General features: G+C 38.2%; 3 protein-coding genes across 7 annotated transcripts in view; 1 reads left to right on the top strand and 2 right to left on the bottom strand.

Moving 5' to 3' along the window:
• Positions 1-13,535, bottom strand: part of LOC116300746 (doublecortin domain-containing protein 1) — a 71,622-nt gene that overhangs the window by 7,347 nt on the left and 50,740 nt on the right. Inside the window, exons 29-39 of one of the 5 annotated variants that reach the window (XM_089026706.1) lie at positions 13,255-13,461; positions 12,985-13,167; positions 12,724-12,855; positions 12,221-12,392; positions 11,674-11,775; positions 8,658-8,752; positions 3,061-3,162; positions 2,593-2,667; positions 1,589-1,663; positions 700-775; positions 9-112 (exon numbers count right to left, since the gene is read on the bottom strand). In XM_089026706.1, coding sequence (XP_088882832.1) covers positions 9-112; positions 700-775; positions 1,589-1,663; positions 2,593-2,667; positions 3,061-3,162; positions 8,658-8,752; positions 11,674-11,775; positions 12,221-12,392; positions 12,724-12,855; positions 12,985-13,167; positions 13,255-13,461 — 1,323 coding nt within the window. Of the gene's footprint in view, positions 1-8; positions 113-699; positions 776-1,588; positions 1,664-2,592; positions 2,668-3,060; positions 3,163-8,657; positions 8,753-11,570; positions 11,776-12,220; positions 12,393-12,723; positions 12,856-12,984; positions 13,168-13,254; positions 13,462-13,535 lie in introns of those variants that run through there. The other 4 variants (XR_016119172.1, XM_089026707.1, XR_016119173.1 and 1 more) reach the window with 4 other exon arrangements.
• Positions 3,383-5,162, top strand: LOC148912926 (uncharacterized). Its single transcript, XM_089026712.1, has 2 exons — positions 3,383-3,843; positions 4,138-5,162. The coding sequence occupies exons 1-2, from the start codon at positions 3,632-3,634 to the stop codon at positions 4,553-4,555; spliced, it is 630 nt and encodes a 209-aa protein (XP_088882838.1). The 5' UTR covers positions 3,383-3,631; the 3' UTR covers positions 4,556-5,162.
• LOC148912925 (uncharacterized) lies at positions 5,178-8,228 on the bottom strand. Its single transcript, XM_089026709.1, has 2 exons — positions 7,740-8,228; positions 5,178-7,390 (listed from the first exon to the last, which is right to left on the bottom strand). The coding sequence occupies exons 1-2, from the start codon at positions 8,070-8,072 to the stop codon at positions 5,438-5,440; spliced, it is 2,286 nt and encodes a 761-aa protein (XP_088882835.1). The 5' UTR covers positions 8,073-8,228; the 3' UTR covers positions 5,178-5,437.

The following is a 13,535-nucleotide window of genomic DNA, read 5'->3' as shown; positions in this document are numbered from 1 at the left end:
CCCCTTACCTCATAGGTAACGTTAGCAGCTGTACTTTCTGTTAAGACATACCCTCCTGGACATCTAACCATCCGTGACCAAGTTGCTTTCAGCTCCATTTGATGGCGACGATCTAAAAAGAACATGAATTTAACAGATGTTTTCAATACAGACCAGCATGAGGAGAAATGAACCTCATGTGGATTACCAAGAACATCACCCGAAATCCACCATGCATTGCACCAGTGCTTTTTATGCTTCGAAACGATTATTTGAATGGGGTACTGGAGGGCAAAACGGAAATAGAGGGTTGTTTATATTTGCAATGGAGCAGGAAATCAATATAATGGATTTCTTTAGGGATGGGACATGTAAACATGAATGTTAAAAAAATGAGATTGGAAAAAAATTAAGTTAGCAAATTTTTGAATGTTGTCTTTTTGTGTATCTGTTTTACTAAATCAGTTTCAGAGATGTAACACAAGTAATTCACAGAATCTGAGCACGTCATTGACTGCAATTATAAGGAGGTCACTCAAACCTCCAAAACTGATATTTCCCAAAAGTTGCAATGCAATTGCGACGAATACTTCGAAGTAGCTAAATTAAAGTTTCAACCATCATTTTCAAAATATCTAATAGAAGATTTTTAAGCAACAATCAAACTGGTTTTATTATGTAAACTGCAAGAAACGGGTGAAATTTCAAAAACTGATCTACCTCTCGCTCTGATGAAATTATCTCCACAGCTAACGCAAAACGTCTCGCCTCGACGAATATCAGCAAATTCTAAGATCTGGCAACATTAAAAGCACATTAAATAAATTGTTATAAGATTATATTAGCCACACACTAAGCCATTGGCTACGATACAGTCCACACTCCATAGCAGAAGGTTGAAATTTTGAACTGAATTGAAGATTTTAGGGGATTAGAGGATTAAGATCTTTAATTCAGTCTAAAATCTCCCTCAAGATATTGTTTTCCCAGTTCTTTGATCGATGGTCGCTGAAATGCTAGTCAGCAAACGAGACATTGCACTTCGTGGGTCGCACTTCAATGATAATGGTAGTAAAATAAAGCGAGAGCAGGCAATATCATGAAAAAGCCAATTCACATCTGCTCCATCAAACCAAGGGCAGAAACAAAAGGAATGCAACCGCTAACAACAAAAAAAATACGCTCCACATCAATGCTCAAAAATCTGGATAAGCCATAACAAGTATAGGGGCGAAGACAAATACACGTGATTGTAGCACGACCTAGGAGTGACGAGTAAAACGCAGTCAACAACATCTAGCTAACCAAAGCAGTTCTAATCATGTCTGCTCTGCGCAGAACTATTCCGCCGCTCAGCGCCGCTCAGATCGTAACTCAACTCCGCCGAAATGTCATAGCCATCGGCAGTCAGCCACGAGTCGAAAATTGGGTTTGTAAAGCTCCGACTAACCTGTTAGCTTTGCAGAAACATAATGAGGGCAGCTGAGGGTAATATGGACTAGAAGGCAAACACTTGTGGTCCGTTGAAACGCAATAATGGACGACCGTAGTGATCGTAACCAGGCTTAATCGTACAACCACGCATGTAAATAATATAATAGGAATTTACCTCTCTTCCATCCAGTCTGAAGATCCTCCTAGCAGCACTGCTGAGACCTAGTCGACTCGTGCTATTATCAAGAACCTAAAATGGAGTGAGGAAATAATCATACTGAATTAATGAATGTATATGATTGTATATGGTAGGATCTGAGAATGGAATGATGAACAGTTTTATAGCGTAGTATATATTGCATTTCCGCCTCACTCATTTGTATAGGAAATAGAGGCTCATGCAATTACAAGAACTTTCAAAACATTACTCGTGTCTATTAATTTCCAAATTGTACTCGAGATCGTGCGATTTTTTGTTTATAGTTCACTCAACAAAATTTCAGTAAAAAATGCGAAGTGACGTCGTTCATCTTTGTCTATTTGGCGGCCGATTTTCAGTCCATCGCGCAACTGAAATGCATATAAAAGATTAGTTCTTACGGCTTTAAAATCTTGTTTATATGTTTTTTAAGTACAAAATGATAGAAAATAATTGTTTTGACATTGTTTTGGCCGTGTTGCCATAGCGACTTAATTCGGTACTTCCTACGGACTACAATTAACGCTATAATTGTACTCCTCTCGACCAATCAGAGTCGAGTAATTTTGTTGAGTGTACTATAAATAAGGGAATGCGCAACTCTGATGGGAAACAGGTCGGCACTATGTGCTAAGAATGAGCAGAAGCTGAGATCGACCAAGGCTTAAGCCTAATGACAGGAAAGTATCTTCATTTGTTTAAGTACCATGATTATTATCAAAACCAATATTTTTCGAAATAGTAAGAAAATCTGAAAATGTGTACGCTAATGATGATGATGATGATGGTGATGAGGATGGTAATAAAGGCGATAAAGATCACAATGATGATGGTGGTGAAAATGGCGATAATGTAGCCTGCGTACAGCCAGACTTTTCTCTCTTTTCGTTTCAGTCAGCTAGAGGTCGGCTGCACGCAGGCTACGATAATGATGACGATGACGACAATAGTAAGTACCTCACGTCGGTCAAGGTGCTTACCTCTCTAATACTCGCACCATACACGATAACAGCTCGTTCGATAGACTCTCCATTTTGGAAGACTTCAATACGAACCTAACAAATATTTTTAAAAAGCCGGCAACACATCAAAATAAACGATTGTATTGTTTTTGCTATCTAACATTGCTGTCATCACGTGATGGCCCAAAGCCTCTATTGCCTTTTCTAGGCGCCTACAGAGAGCGATTGTAATAAAAAGAGAGAGACATTATTCATTGTACACGTTAAATAACTAATATTATAAAACTTAATAAGTATTACAAATCATAATACTATTACAAAAAGTGAAAAGGTGCATGTGTTTCGAGTTGACAACCACCAAGAGAAAAAACAGAAAAAGAAAAAGACAGGCAAAATATATCTGTAAAGAAAGTGTTGTCGCATTGGAACTTCAGTGACAAGGGACAAAAGCTCACTCCAGATGAGTGTAAAAAGAACATGTCATACCGTCTTTGGTGTGGAGTAAAGTCTTTGAGTGCTTTCTTTAGCAGGTTTTGACAAAGCAAGCTCTTCGTTTTTCTGTCGGGATTTTACATCCAGTAGATGCATCTACCATCAAAGAAATGAAATGAAAAAATAAATAAGGTGTCTTACCTCTTTGTAAACGCCATTACCTACCCCCAACGCCCGTTTGGGTGAAAAGAGGTGAGTCAGTGTTCTTTCTAGTCTAAAAACGCTGCGCATGAGCGACGTCATTAAAGGGCAACTTACCCCCCAAAATGACCCATTTTTAAGAGAAAGTACATCAAATGAGAAACACAAAAATTCAATTTTTAGAGGGGATAGAGCATCCGTGTTCCTAAAAAAATAATTTCAAAACATCGCATATATCGCTCTGGTGGCCGCCATCTTGCACTTTTATCGCGGGCTCAGAAAAACAGGTAATGACGTCACAACGTCATAAGAGTTCACGGCGTCAAGTTGTTTACGAGCGTTTGGTTGACTTCTTCCCCTGTTTCTGAGACGTTTTACTCAATATTTTACGAACGAAATACGGCCTGGTCATTCAATTAAAGGCATGTCAGAGTCTAATTCTTTTTCCGAAGACTCGGACAGCTCGAGAGACGATTTTGCTCAAGAATTTTTAGAAACGGACGAGTTTGTTTTACGGCCATATCAGTTCGAACCAGAAATAGAAATCTCCTCAGATGAAGAGTTCAGAGAAGGATCTGACAGTGACATTATTGAAGACGATGAACAAGAGAACAATCGACTAACAAATTCAGATTGGTAAGTTTTACTTCTTTCTTATCACGATAAAACTCAACTACGTATCCATTTTTTACAGTCGTGTTTACCACTTTCTTGCACTGTATATTTATGCATTTTAATCTGCCTCACGACCTTTGCAACCAAAAGCAAAACCAACTGTCACAATTAAACATCGCTTGGTTGTCAATAAGTTATATACTGTAGGACACAGATTCAGGGATATAGTTGTGTCACAATTTGTGTATATACTCTCACTTGGGACAATCATTGATAGTGTTCAAAAATACTAAGGATTGTTTTATTTGTTAATAGGTGTACCTGTGGTAGCTGCCAAATTATGGATACAATAGCTGAATGCATTTGTTGCCAAGAAATCCAAAAAGTAGTTGCAACATGCCAGTCTGTTGTTGAAGATGGAGATGCTGATGAACCACCACCATGCATTACTCAACATCCTGGATTCTTACCTGTTTGTGGCAATAAGTATGTTCTTCGAACCGCATGGGCTCAGTACAAACAGCAATACAGAGATGCTTATGAAGGCCCAGAGCAGAAGCAGTACAGACACATTGCATATAGACAACTAGCAAGATGGTGCTGGGGAGTTCTTGGAAAGGAAGTTCGGGTCGTTCTGCCCTCTTGTGCTGTCATGTGCATCAGAGCACACTTCCCTCCTCCTGGACTAGAGGAGGACTTTCAGTTTGAGGGTTTTCATTATGCAGATGATTAGCTTGATATAATGTTGCATGGAGTGAATATATACATTTTATTTATTCCTTACTTCAGTTACTATACAGAGTGGATTTTTTTCTATCAGGAAAAATTCCTGGAATTGCAATTTTTTGGCATATTTAATTGCAAGATAATTGAAAACAAAAACATAGACTAGAAAAAGCTGAGACCAATATGCATAAGAATCATGTATTCATTTAGGATGCAGTACACGGAAAGGTGTGTTATATAAATTTCTTTTTTATATAAAAAGCTTTTTGTTGGTACAAACATTTTTTGAATGTTTTACATATTTTATTATTAAAAACACACTAAACAAAATACCCAGCTGAATAGTGAACCTAGTGTACAAAGCACTAGTGAACATGATCACTAGCCAACCAAGCAAAATTTGCAGTTATACGAGTCCTGGCAGCAAAAAAGTTAAATATGCTGAAGCAAATGTCACCATTCAATTGGATATTTTTCTTTAATATATTCATACTGGGGGAGACTCCCATATATAAGGTAGTGTAGATAGGTAAAGAAAAGACCTCTTTTTTACAGTCAATTCTTACCTAAATGGAAATAATATTTTAATAAAATTTTCATTTGAACATCTAAAAGGTACTGCATACTTATCTGCCCGTTTCGTCAGGTCCCCTTGTCATTTTTAAAAATTACATATTTTGTATATAGCATTTATACTTGGGTCTGTCGTGTACCTTTCCATATCTGGGAGCTTTTTTCATTAAGGGATATCTTTTACCAGTATTTTACACGACTGTCCAAAGATAGCCTGCAAAGCAGAGGGGGATTGGGACTTGAGGGAGGGGAAGAAGGACCAAACAGTGGAGGGTCATATGACCTGCAGGTACACAAAGGCTAATTCTAATTTAGATTATCTTGAAAACCTGGACCGGTGTTTCTGAATCAATTCCTGTTTATCCGGTGCAGGCAAACTTGCAATGTTTGCTGGTAGGTCTACTTCTTCAATTTCCTGGAGGTCAACTTCTGAGCCATCACACAATCCCAGCACTTTCTTTTGAAGCTCAGGAAGGAAAGAATAACTTTTCTTTTCCAACACAGGCTTAACTACCCAACGCTTGTGCATTTTTGGGAAACATGGGCGGTATCTTGCCTCTCCCATCCTCGTCCCCGGCTTTTGAATCACAGCTTGGTTCCTTCCTGTGTTGTGGTTGTTGTCAATGGCTGCCAGTTGTGTTCTAGCAACCATACCCTTGTAGGAGAAGTGCTCTCTCTTTGGGCAGTACTTCAGGATCATGGAGTGGTATACTTCAAGCCCACCTGTGTGACAGAAGTCAGTGAGCTTTGCCAAGTCCTTCAGCAGTTTTGGTTGAAGGACCACTTCTTCAAGGGCTACATGAGCTGCAGATCCTGGTTTTAGCCAGCACTTTTTACGAGCTTCTCTCCGGGTTAGTCGAGGATGGTCACATTTTTTGAAGATCTCTGCATCTCTCCAAGAATGCTTGTTTGTCACATGATGCAAGATAGAGACCCACTTCTCTCTCAACAGCTGCACACTACCATTGCATGTTGCTGCACACCACCACAGATGGTTTGAGACCGACTGGATCCAATGTGAAAGGTCAGCACTTTTTTTCAACTTGGCCTTCTTGTTGAGTTTCTTCACAACAGATTTTGACAAATGCCATACGTCATATTGGTGTTTGATGTGGCTGTAATCTTTTTCCATGGTGCTAGTGATTGAGGTATGTCTGTCAGTAGTTATCCTCTTGATGTTAATATCGTCCTCATCCTCAAGACTACCAAGACTCCTAATGAAACCTTCTTTCTCCATAGCATTTGAAGATGTTGTTTCTGTGACCTGAACCACAGAGAAGGAAACTATCTTCCCTGAGTCATTGTCCATAAATGTGTATGTACCATACTTGGCATTATGGCCAGGGCTGTCACACCGTCCATCCCCATTCAAGTATACAAGAGGCTTACTTGACAGTTCTTGTAAAACGGCTCTTCTTTCTCTTTCCCAGGTATCATTTATTACAGGAAATAGATACCTATTCTGATTTTGGTAAAAAACTTTTTCACTGATAAATCGTAACCCAAGACATGAGGCAAAGTTTTGGATTCTTGTAAAAGTGTTACCAGTGAACAAAATAGATGAGCAGATTAGAAGGTTTCCTACCGGTGCACGATTGATGAGAGGCTGGGAATTCCACAAGCAGTTGTGACCTTTCATACATATGGTTTTAACCGTTACCATGCTTCCTGTGCAGGTAATGTTGGTGTCAGTTACGATGGAACCACAGTTGATACAAAACCTGAACAGTTCACCTAGGCATGCTGCAAATACCAAATACTTTGGCTCTTTGATGTAGGTGTCAAAGTGATACTCAGGTTCAGACTCTTTGTCTGTTGAAGAATTTGTTTCTTGTGATGAGATAATGTATTCATCCTCTTCATCACTTGAAAAAATATTCACTTCTTCATCTGACAAAGGAAAAGACCCACAGGACTTTGCAGATTTCTGTGGTGATACATCATTCTTGCAAGACTTTTGTGGTGACACACTCATGGGTACAGAGGGAGCAGTATAGCTGTATGGATGGTCATGCAGGATACTGTTCAATTGCTCAAATGTTGAATTTCCTTCTACTTGAATGCAGGCATCAGAAGTCTCAACACTAACATCCACATTTTCTGTTTGGGTTGAGGTGCTTTTTCGTATTGAAAGCTTTTCATCCAGACAGCACTGGACTCCAAAGTCCCTTTTGTTGGAAGGTGTTTCATCGAAGGAAACCTCCATATCAGATTCTTCAACCATTTCATCAAGTGCATGTGTAGTTGGAGTCAGTAGGTTATCCAATGTCTTATGGGGAAAAAGAAGTAAACATAATCATTTATAGAACAAATACAAATAACAATGAATGGCAGTTACTGGGGTTCTCACTGATTCCGATAGTTGAGACGACACTCAAGCTTTAATTGTTTATAGGACTTTCATTGACTCCATATGAAAGAGCGTATAACTTATTCATCCGCAATTCATCATAACTAAACCCGCAGCGGTAAACTTAGTATTAAGAATTTAATGCATTGGTTTGGTCTGAGCACAGTCACAGACCAGTCACGAAATAGCTCTAATATATATATAAGACTTACATATTACACTGACAATCTAGCAGTGCACGTGCGAACACAAACTACAAATCACCTACCTCTTTTTGTCGTTGTCGTCTTATAAGGTTTTCTGTCGTAGCTCTTCTTTTACTAGGGATGGTTGAAAAGTTAAAAATACTTGGAATTGCATCAGCCTTTAACCTCCTTTTTCTTTTTTCGCCTGTTAGTTGCTCCATAAGGTCGGATTCGAAGCAACCATCCTCGAAGTGCTCGCTACATACATAGCAATTCTTCAATGGCGGCAGATTTGCTCGTCTTAGACGAGAAATCCAAGCTTTCTGAATTTGTAAATCTTTAGGAATCTTGTGATAGCTAACATCTTTTGTTTTTGTCGAATAGTTAGTGCATTCAGGCACGCAACAATTAACCATTTTGTCGAAAAAGCCACTTCAAACTCTCATGCTTACAGAAAAACTCTACATATCCAAACACACGTTGACGTTGTGACGTCACACCTGAATGCGGTAATTTATCGCGGGCTCAAAGATGGCGGCCACCAGAGCGATATATGCGATGTTTTGAAATTATTTTTTTAGGAACACGGATGCTCTATCCCCTCTAAAAATTAAATTTGTGTGTTTCTCAATTGATGTACTTTCTCTTAAAAATGGGTCATTTTGGGGGGTAAGTTGCCCTTTAAAAAGAAGACAAAGTTGAAACAGACAAACAAACTTATACTTTACTTTACGTATACTTTACTTTCAGCAGATAATTTTCATAGCCGAGCGATAGAAGTAGATCATTTATTTTTATTGCGTTATTATTCTAACTTGATTATTATTACTGTCGATACTCGACGCGGTTAAAAGGAATGCAATGTTTGACTTACTTTTAGAATCTGTGCGCTGCGCTATATTGGGATCAATATTATATAGGACTGAAGAAACTTAACTTGACACTGCAGTCTTTCAGTACATCAGGGGACAGATTGGACTCTTGTGAGAATAGCTACATACCTTCAGTTCATTTATTGTCTCTTCCTTATGCTCTTCTTTTCTTGTTGGTTCGTTTGATGGTGACTGGGGTGGACTGAAGCGAGTAATTCGACGACCTACGTAACACAAGATTTACTAAATGCGATGCATGACAGTTCACTGCATCCACTGGATGCGCCCCGGCTAAATCAAACAACAGGTACATCATTATAGAGCTTTTGCACCATCACGTGACGGCAGCCATGTAAGATGGCAGGAACAATACAATCGTTTTACATGAGAAAGAATTCAATTCCCGAGAGCAAAGGGATTTTACTGTTCTGCCATCTAACCACAGGCAGTCCAAGCAGTATTATGGGCGTCAACACGTGATTGTGCAAAACCTCTATTGACTTAAAAAAAGACGCATTATTCTAGAGTCTCCCTAACCCGCCATGTTTACAACACTCACTACCACACATTCATGCCTTACATAAAACACGCCAAAATCAACTCACTCTTTTGGCTTAATGGCGTGAAAGCAGGGGAGAAACGGTATTTTTCTTTTGGATTCTGGCTTAAAAACTTAGTTTTGACAATTTTACTAAAAATTGAAGCTACTCGTCGAAAATATTTGGACTAACAACGTATACTGCTTCAGTCGCTATCAAAGAATATTGGTGAGGATAGAATGTATCTTGATCAGCCTTTAGCACAGAAACCTTGTTCATGTTTTCATAACATTCAAATTTGATTATTGCAATAGGGTTAGGTATGGCTTACCTGCGAAAAAAATTTGTTCCTTAAATGAGTAAGCTGCAGCGCCTCATGCAAAATTCAGCGGCTAGACTTGTTACTAAAACGTAAGGAACTGTTCTATGTCGTTGTTGCATTGGCTGGCTACATAGTTTTTAAGGTTTTGCTCATTTTTTTAAAGATTATAAGCGGCTACTCCCTACCATATTTGGGCAGTTTACTGAGTGTACGGACAATGAAATAGTGTTTTTCATTTGTTAAAGTTTTTTCTGAAAAATGTCTTTATTTTTCTTAAAATAGTCGTGACTTTCAACTCCGTAATAATTTCAATCCATATGCATATGTACAGTAGTTGTTTCTCTTTGATCCTGGTAAATATTCTTTATGCTTGAAATCAGGTTTATAGCAGAAATAATTAATATATTTAGGCACTGCCTAAAAGCGGAGCTCCCGATACGCAAGCCACAGGTAGCCCAATTTGAATGAATCTGGAATATAAAATTAAAATCGGGAATTTTTTTTTTCTATTCGAGATGAAGATAATGTCTCCCATAATAAAAACCATGCACTGAAATCGAAACAAAATGCACTACATCGTTTTCCTTACGCGAGAATACTCTCCCACTTAGGAATTTTGTACACAACTCACCACCAGCCAACCCAGGGGCTAGTTTTGTTCTTTGAAGATTCTTCGAAGACAAAATTTCCCATGGCCGACATTTTTAAGCCTTGGATTTCTGGTTAATTTTACTTGAAAAACGAAAGATAACTACAGATAATCCAATACAATATCAGGTTTAGTGAAATTTACCTTGTCTTTCATTGAAAACGAAATTTTGGAGATTTCCGAACTTTTTATGGACAAATCGAGACTATGAAACAGACTTGAAGACTGGTTAAAAAAGGTTAGCAAAATATATAAGCTTACTTTTACTTCTTTTACACTAGTAACGATGTTTGGTTAATTATCCACATCAAAAGTTTTATGTTTTTACAAGAACCGTATTTTCATTCATAAAAGCCTTAAGGACGGTGCCTACTTATTGCGACCCATTTTTATTTATTTAAAACTGTGCCAGTCATTTAAATCACCCAAGAGGCCAATGGAATCCGGAAAAAAATTTGAGGGTACCCACGCATCTAAGTGAGATAATTGGCGTTAAGCACCGATGACGCAAGCACTTTTTTATGCAAGGGAAAAAAATTATATTTCGAAGTTCTTTGATTAGTTCTGAAAATTGTTTCAAATAAACAAGTTGTGTTCTTTATATAAAATACAAAAACTTTTTTGTATCATATAAGAAACCATTTTATTTTTAAACCAAATTTTGCCTTCAAAAGTGTTAAATATGGTTCTGAAGGGATACTACATTTTTGCCTACATTTGCATCCAAAACCATTTTTATTTTAGAAATGCTAGTATAAAAAGTTATCTGAATATTTCTCTTATATTTTGGATGAAAAAACTGGGGAACCCAGTTTTTTTAGGATAAATCGGGTGCTAAAAGCGTGACAAGCGTGACGCAGCGTTACGAAACAGCGTGAAGAGCTCTGTTTTTAGCGAGTTTGCAGCAACTCCTTCCTCTCCTCGTGGTTTTACAAAAAAAAAAAAGATAGTTAAAAAGCTCGTTAAAAAAAGACGTCATGGTCCAAGTGACGTGTGATTTGAAAGCTCGACCAATCAGAAACGCGATGTACACCTGGCAGGCGACACTTTTAGCGTTACTCCTTCCTCTCCTCGTGGTTTTACAAAAAAAAAAAGATAGTTAAAAAGCTCGTTAAAAAAAGACGTCATGGTCCAAGTGACGTGTGATTTGAAAGCTCGACCAATCAGAAACGCGATGTACACCTGGCAGGCGACACTTTTAGCGTTACGCACAGGGTTCCCACGATGACCACGAAAATTGAGTTGGATAGTTTACCATATTCTATACCTATGGTGCTCCGCCTATAGGCCCCTACAATAAGGTTTCTGCCGAAATGACGAATCTTTTATTTTCTTATATTAGTAAAATTGTCCATTAAAATTTTTTTATTCAGAATTCATTAAATAAAGTCGACCAGAACGCCATTCAACATTTTGTTAAGCGCGCAAGTTATTATTAGCCTAGCGCTAGCAATCTGTTGGACCAGTAAAATAGTTCAAGTTGAACTCCTGTGTGAAAACATTATGGCAAGTAAACAAAGAATCTAACTTACACATTGCCCTTTGCTCAAGCGGTAAACATGGGCATGGCGGTTACGACTGTGACATGTACACACTATGCCACCTCGTAGAAGAAAAAACATAGATCTATTGTACCTTGCATCTGTCTGAGAACATGTTTTTCTATATCGAGGTATGCTTGTAACCAGGTCCTTTCCTCTCGATGCTTCATGGACAAGAGATACTGCTTATCTGCCTCTGTATACAGTGATCATCAGGTTAACAAACTAGATACTTAATATGCATTGATAAATATTCCATTTTGGAATGAATGGATTTAGCTCGTCCTTCGACTCCCCTTTTCACACAACGATTTGAGAGTCTCCTCTCGTCTCGTGTCTTCCCTCGCTTCTAATATGTTCTTTTTGATTTTCTCAGTATTTTTATCGCATAGGGATTATAAGAACATCTGTACTATTGTTATTTATATATGTCCCGTCCCTAATTAACTAGAGACGTTAACAGAGGACCACAAGTTTATCAGTTGAATTACTGTCAAGTGTTATCCTCTATAAACAAACTTTATTTTTTTATTTTATTTTATTAATCGCTCTAGGTATCCAGTGTCCACTCTTATTCACAACTAGCATTTATATATATATAGTAAATATATCTTTATTTTGAGCCTAAGCTCTAAGCTCACCTTCCAAAGGTATAAACGGTTCCCCGCAAGATACCCAAACATCAATGGGCCATCGTGTGTCCCATCGCGGGAATCCCGAGGGATCTTGCATAACAGTAGGAAGGGAACGTCTTTTCCGACCTTTACCCAACCGGTACGTATCATTACCAGACTCGTTGTCCTCATCATCCACCTAGTCAAGTATCATAAACTCAGTAAAGTTTTTGAAGTACGCGATCATATTCCGACAGCCGTGTTGGATAACATTGAGAATGCTTGTCTTTCTTATGTAATTTGTTTTGTTGTTCCATTACTCAAATATCGCTCATGTCTCATGATGTTTCCTTTCGGCTACGAAGTCACATTTACCGATTTACACAAATGACATTTTCGCTTCCTTTAAGAGAATTCGTTTATATATAAACTGACCTTTATCAAGGTTGAATCAACATTTTAAATAACTCTTCGCGATTAGAAAAAAAAAAGAAATTAATTTTTACTAAAACAACATGCTAGTTCCTTACCTTGTCTTGAGCGCCGCTCAGGTCCAGTTTTTGTACTTCTTTGCTACTATCGCTGATGTAGTATCGTTTGTTCTCAGCTTCTATGTAATCCACGGCATCTCCATTTGGTATAGATGGAGGACTCTCCTTTTTCTTGCAAAGAAAAATAATCTCATAAACGTAATTTTGTTTTCCGATGTATGCTATTATGTTGGTATCCGCTTTCCTGAATCTCAACGGGATCGTCATGCAGAATTCATTTACAGGAATTAACAATTTTACCTTTGTTTTCTTCTCGTCTCCTTCAGCTAATACTATCTCTTCTGACTCTTGTAAGGACCTCATCATACTAGCATTGTAAGGTCTGAAAAGTTGATGAATATCCGTGATAAGCTCCCCTCGTACAGTGTAAAGTCGACGGGCTGCCTGCATTAGACATAGACGGGTGGTAGATTGGTCCAGCAACTAAAACGAAAACAGGATTACTGACTTTAGTTGGGATAATTTTATGCGTTTGAATATTATGCACAAATATATGTCCTCATATCTTACCGAATGTATAGAAGAGCCAATAACAAGTTCCCCTTGTCCTCGGCTTCCCTCGCCGTTTCTGTGCGCCAAGATCCTCACCGCTGCGACACTCTTTGCTACGTTAAGTTCTTTGGTGATCGTTCGGACGTTGCCTTCATTACGCAGTCTGTCTAGCTGGTATTCCCACAACTCCAGGGTGGATTCTGCCTCAAGAGTGGTTAAGTCAACCTGAATATTAGAATATGACATTTTATTTGCAGCTTGTAAAATGTGAGTGTATATTAGCTTTGATATGTAGTTTT

This window comes from Actinia tenebrosa, unplaced genomic scaffold (assembly GCF_029948245.1).
Source record: "Actinia tenebrosa isolate PJP-AT-01 unplaced genomic scaffold, QUT_ActTen_1.0 PGA_scaffold10__47_contigs__length_13832649, whole genome shotgun sequence".
Lineage (NCBI taxonomy): Eukaryota > Metazoa > Cnidaria > Anthozoa > Actiniaria > Actiniidae > Actinia > Actinia tenebrosa.
Note: the sequence above shows the minus strand (reverse complement) of the source record. Positions and strands in the feature narration are given on the sequence as shown.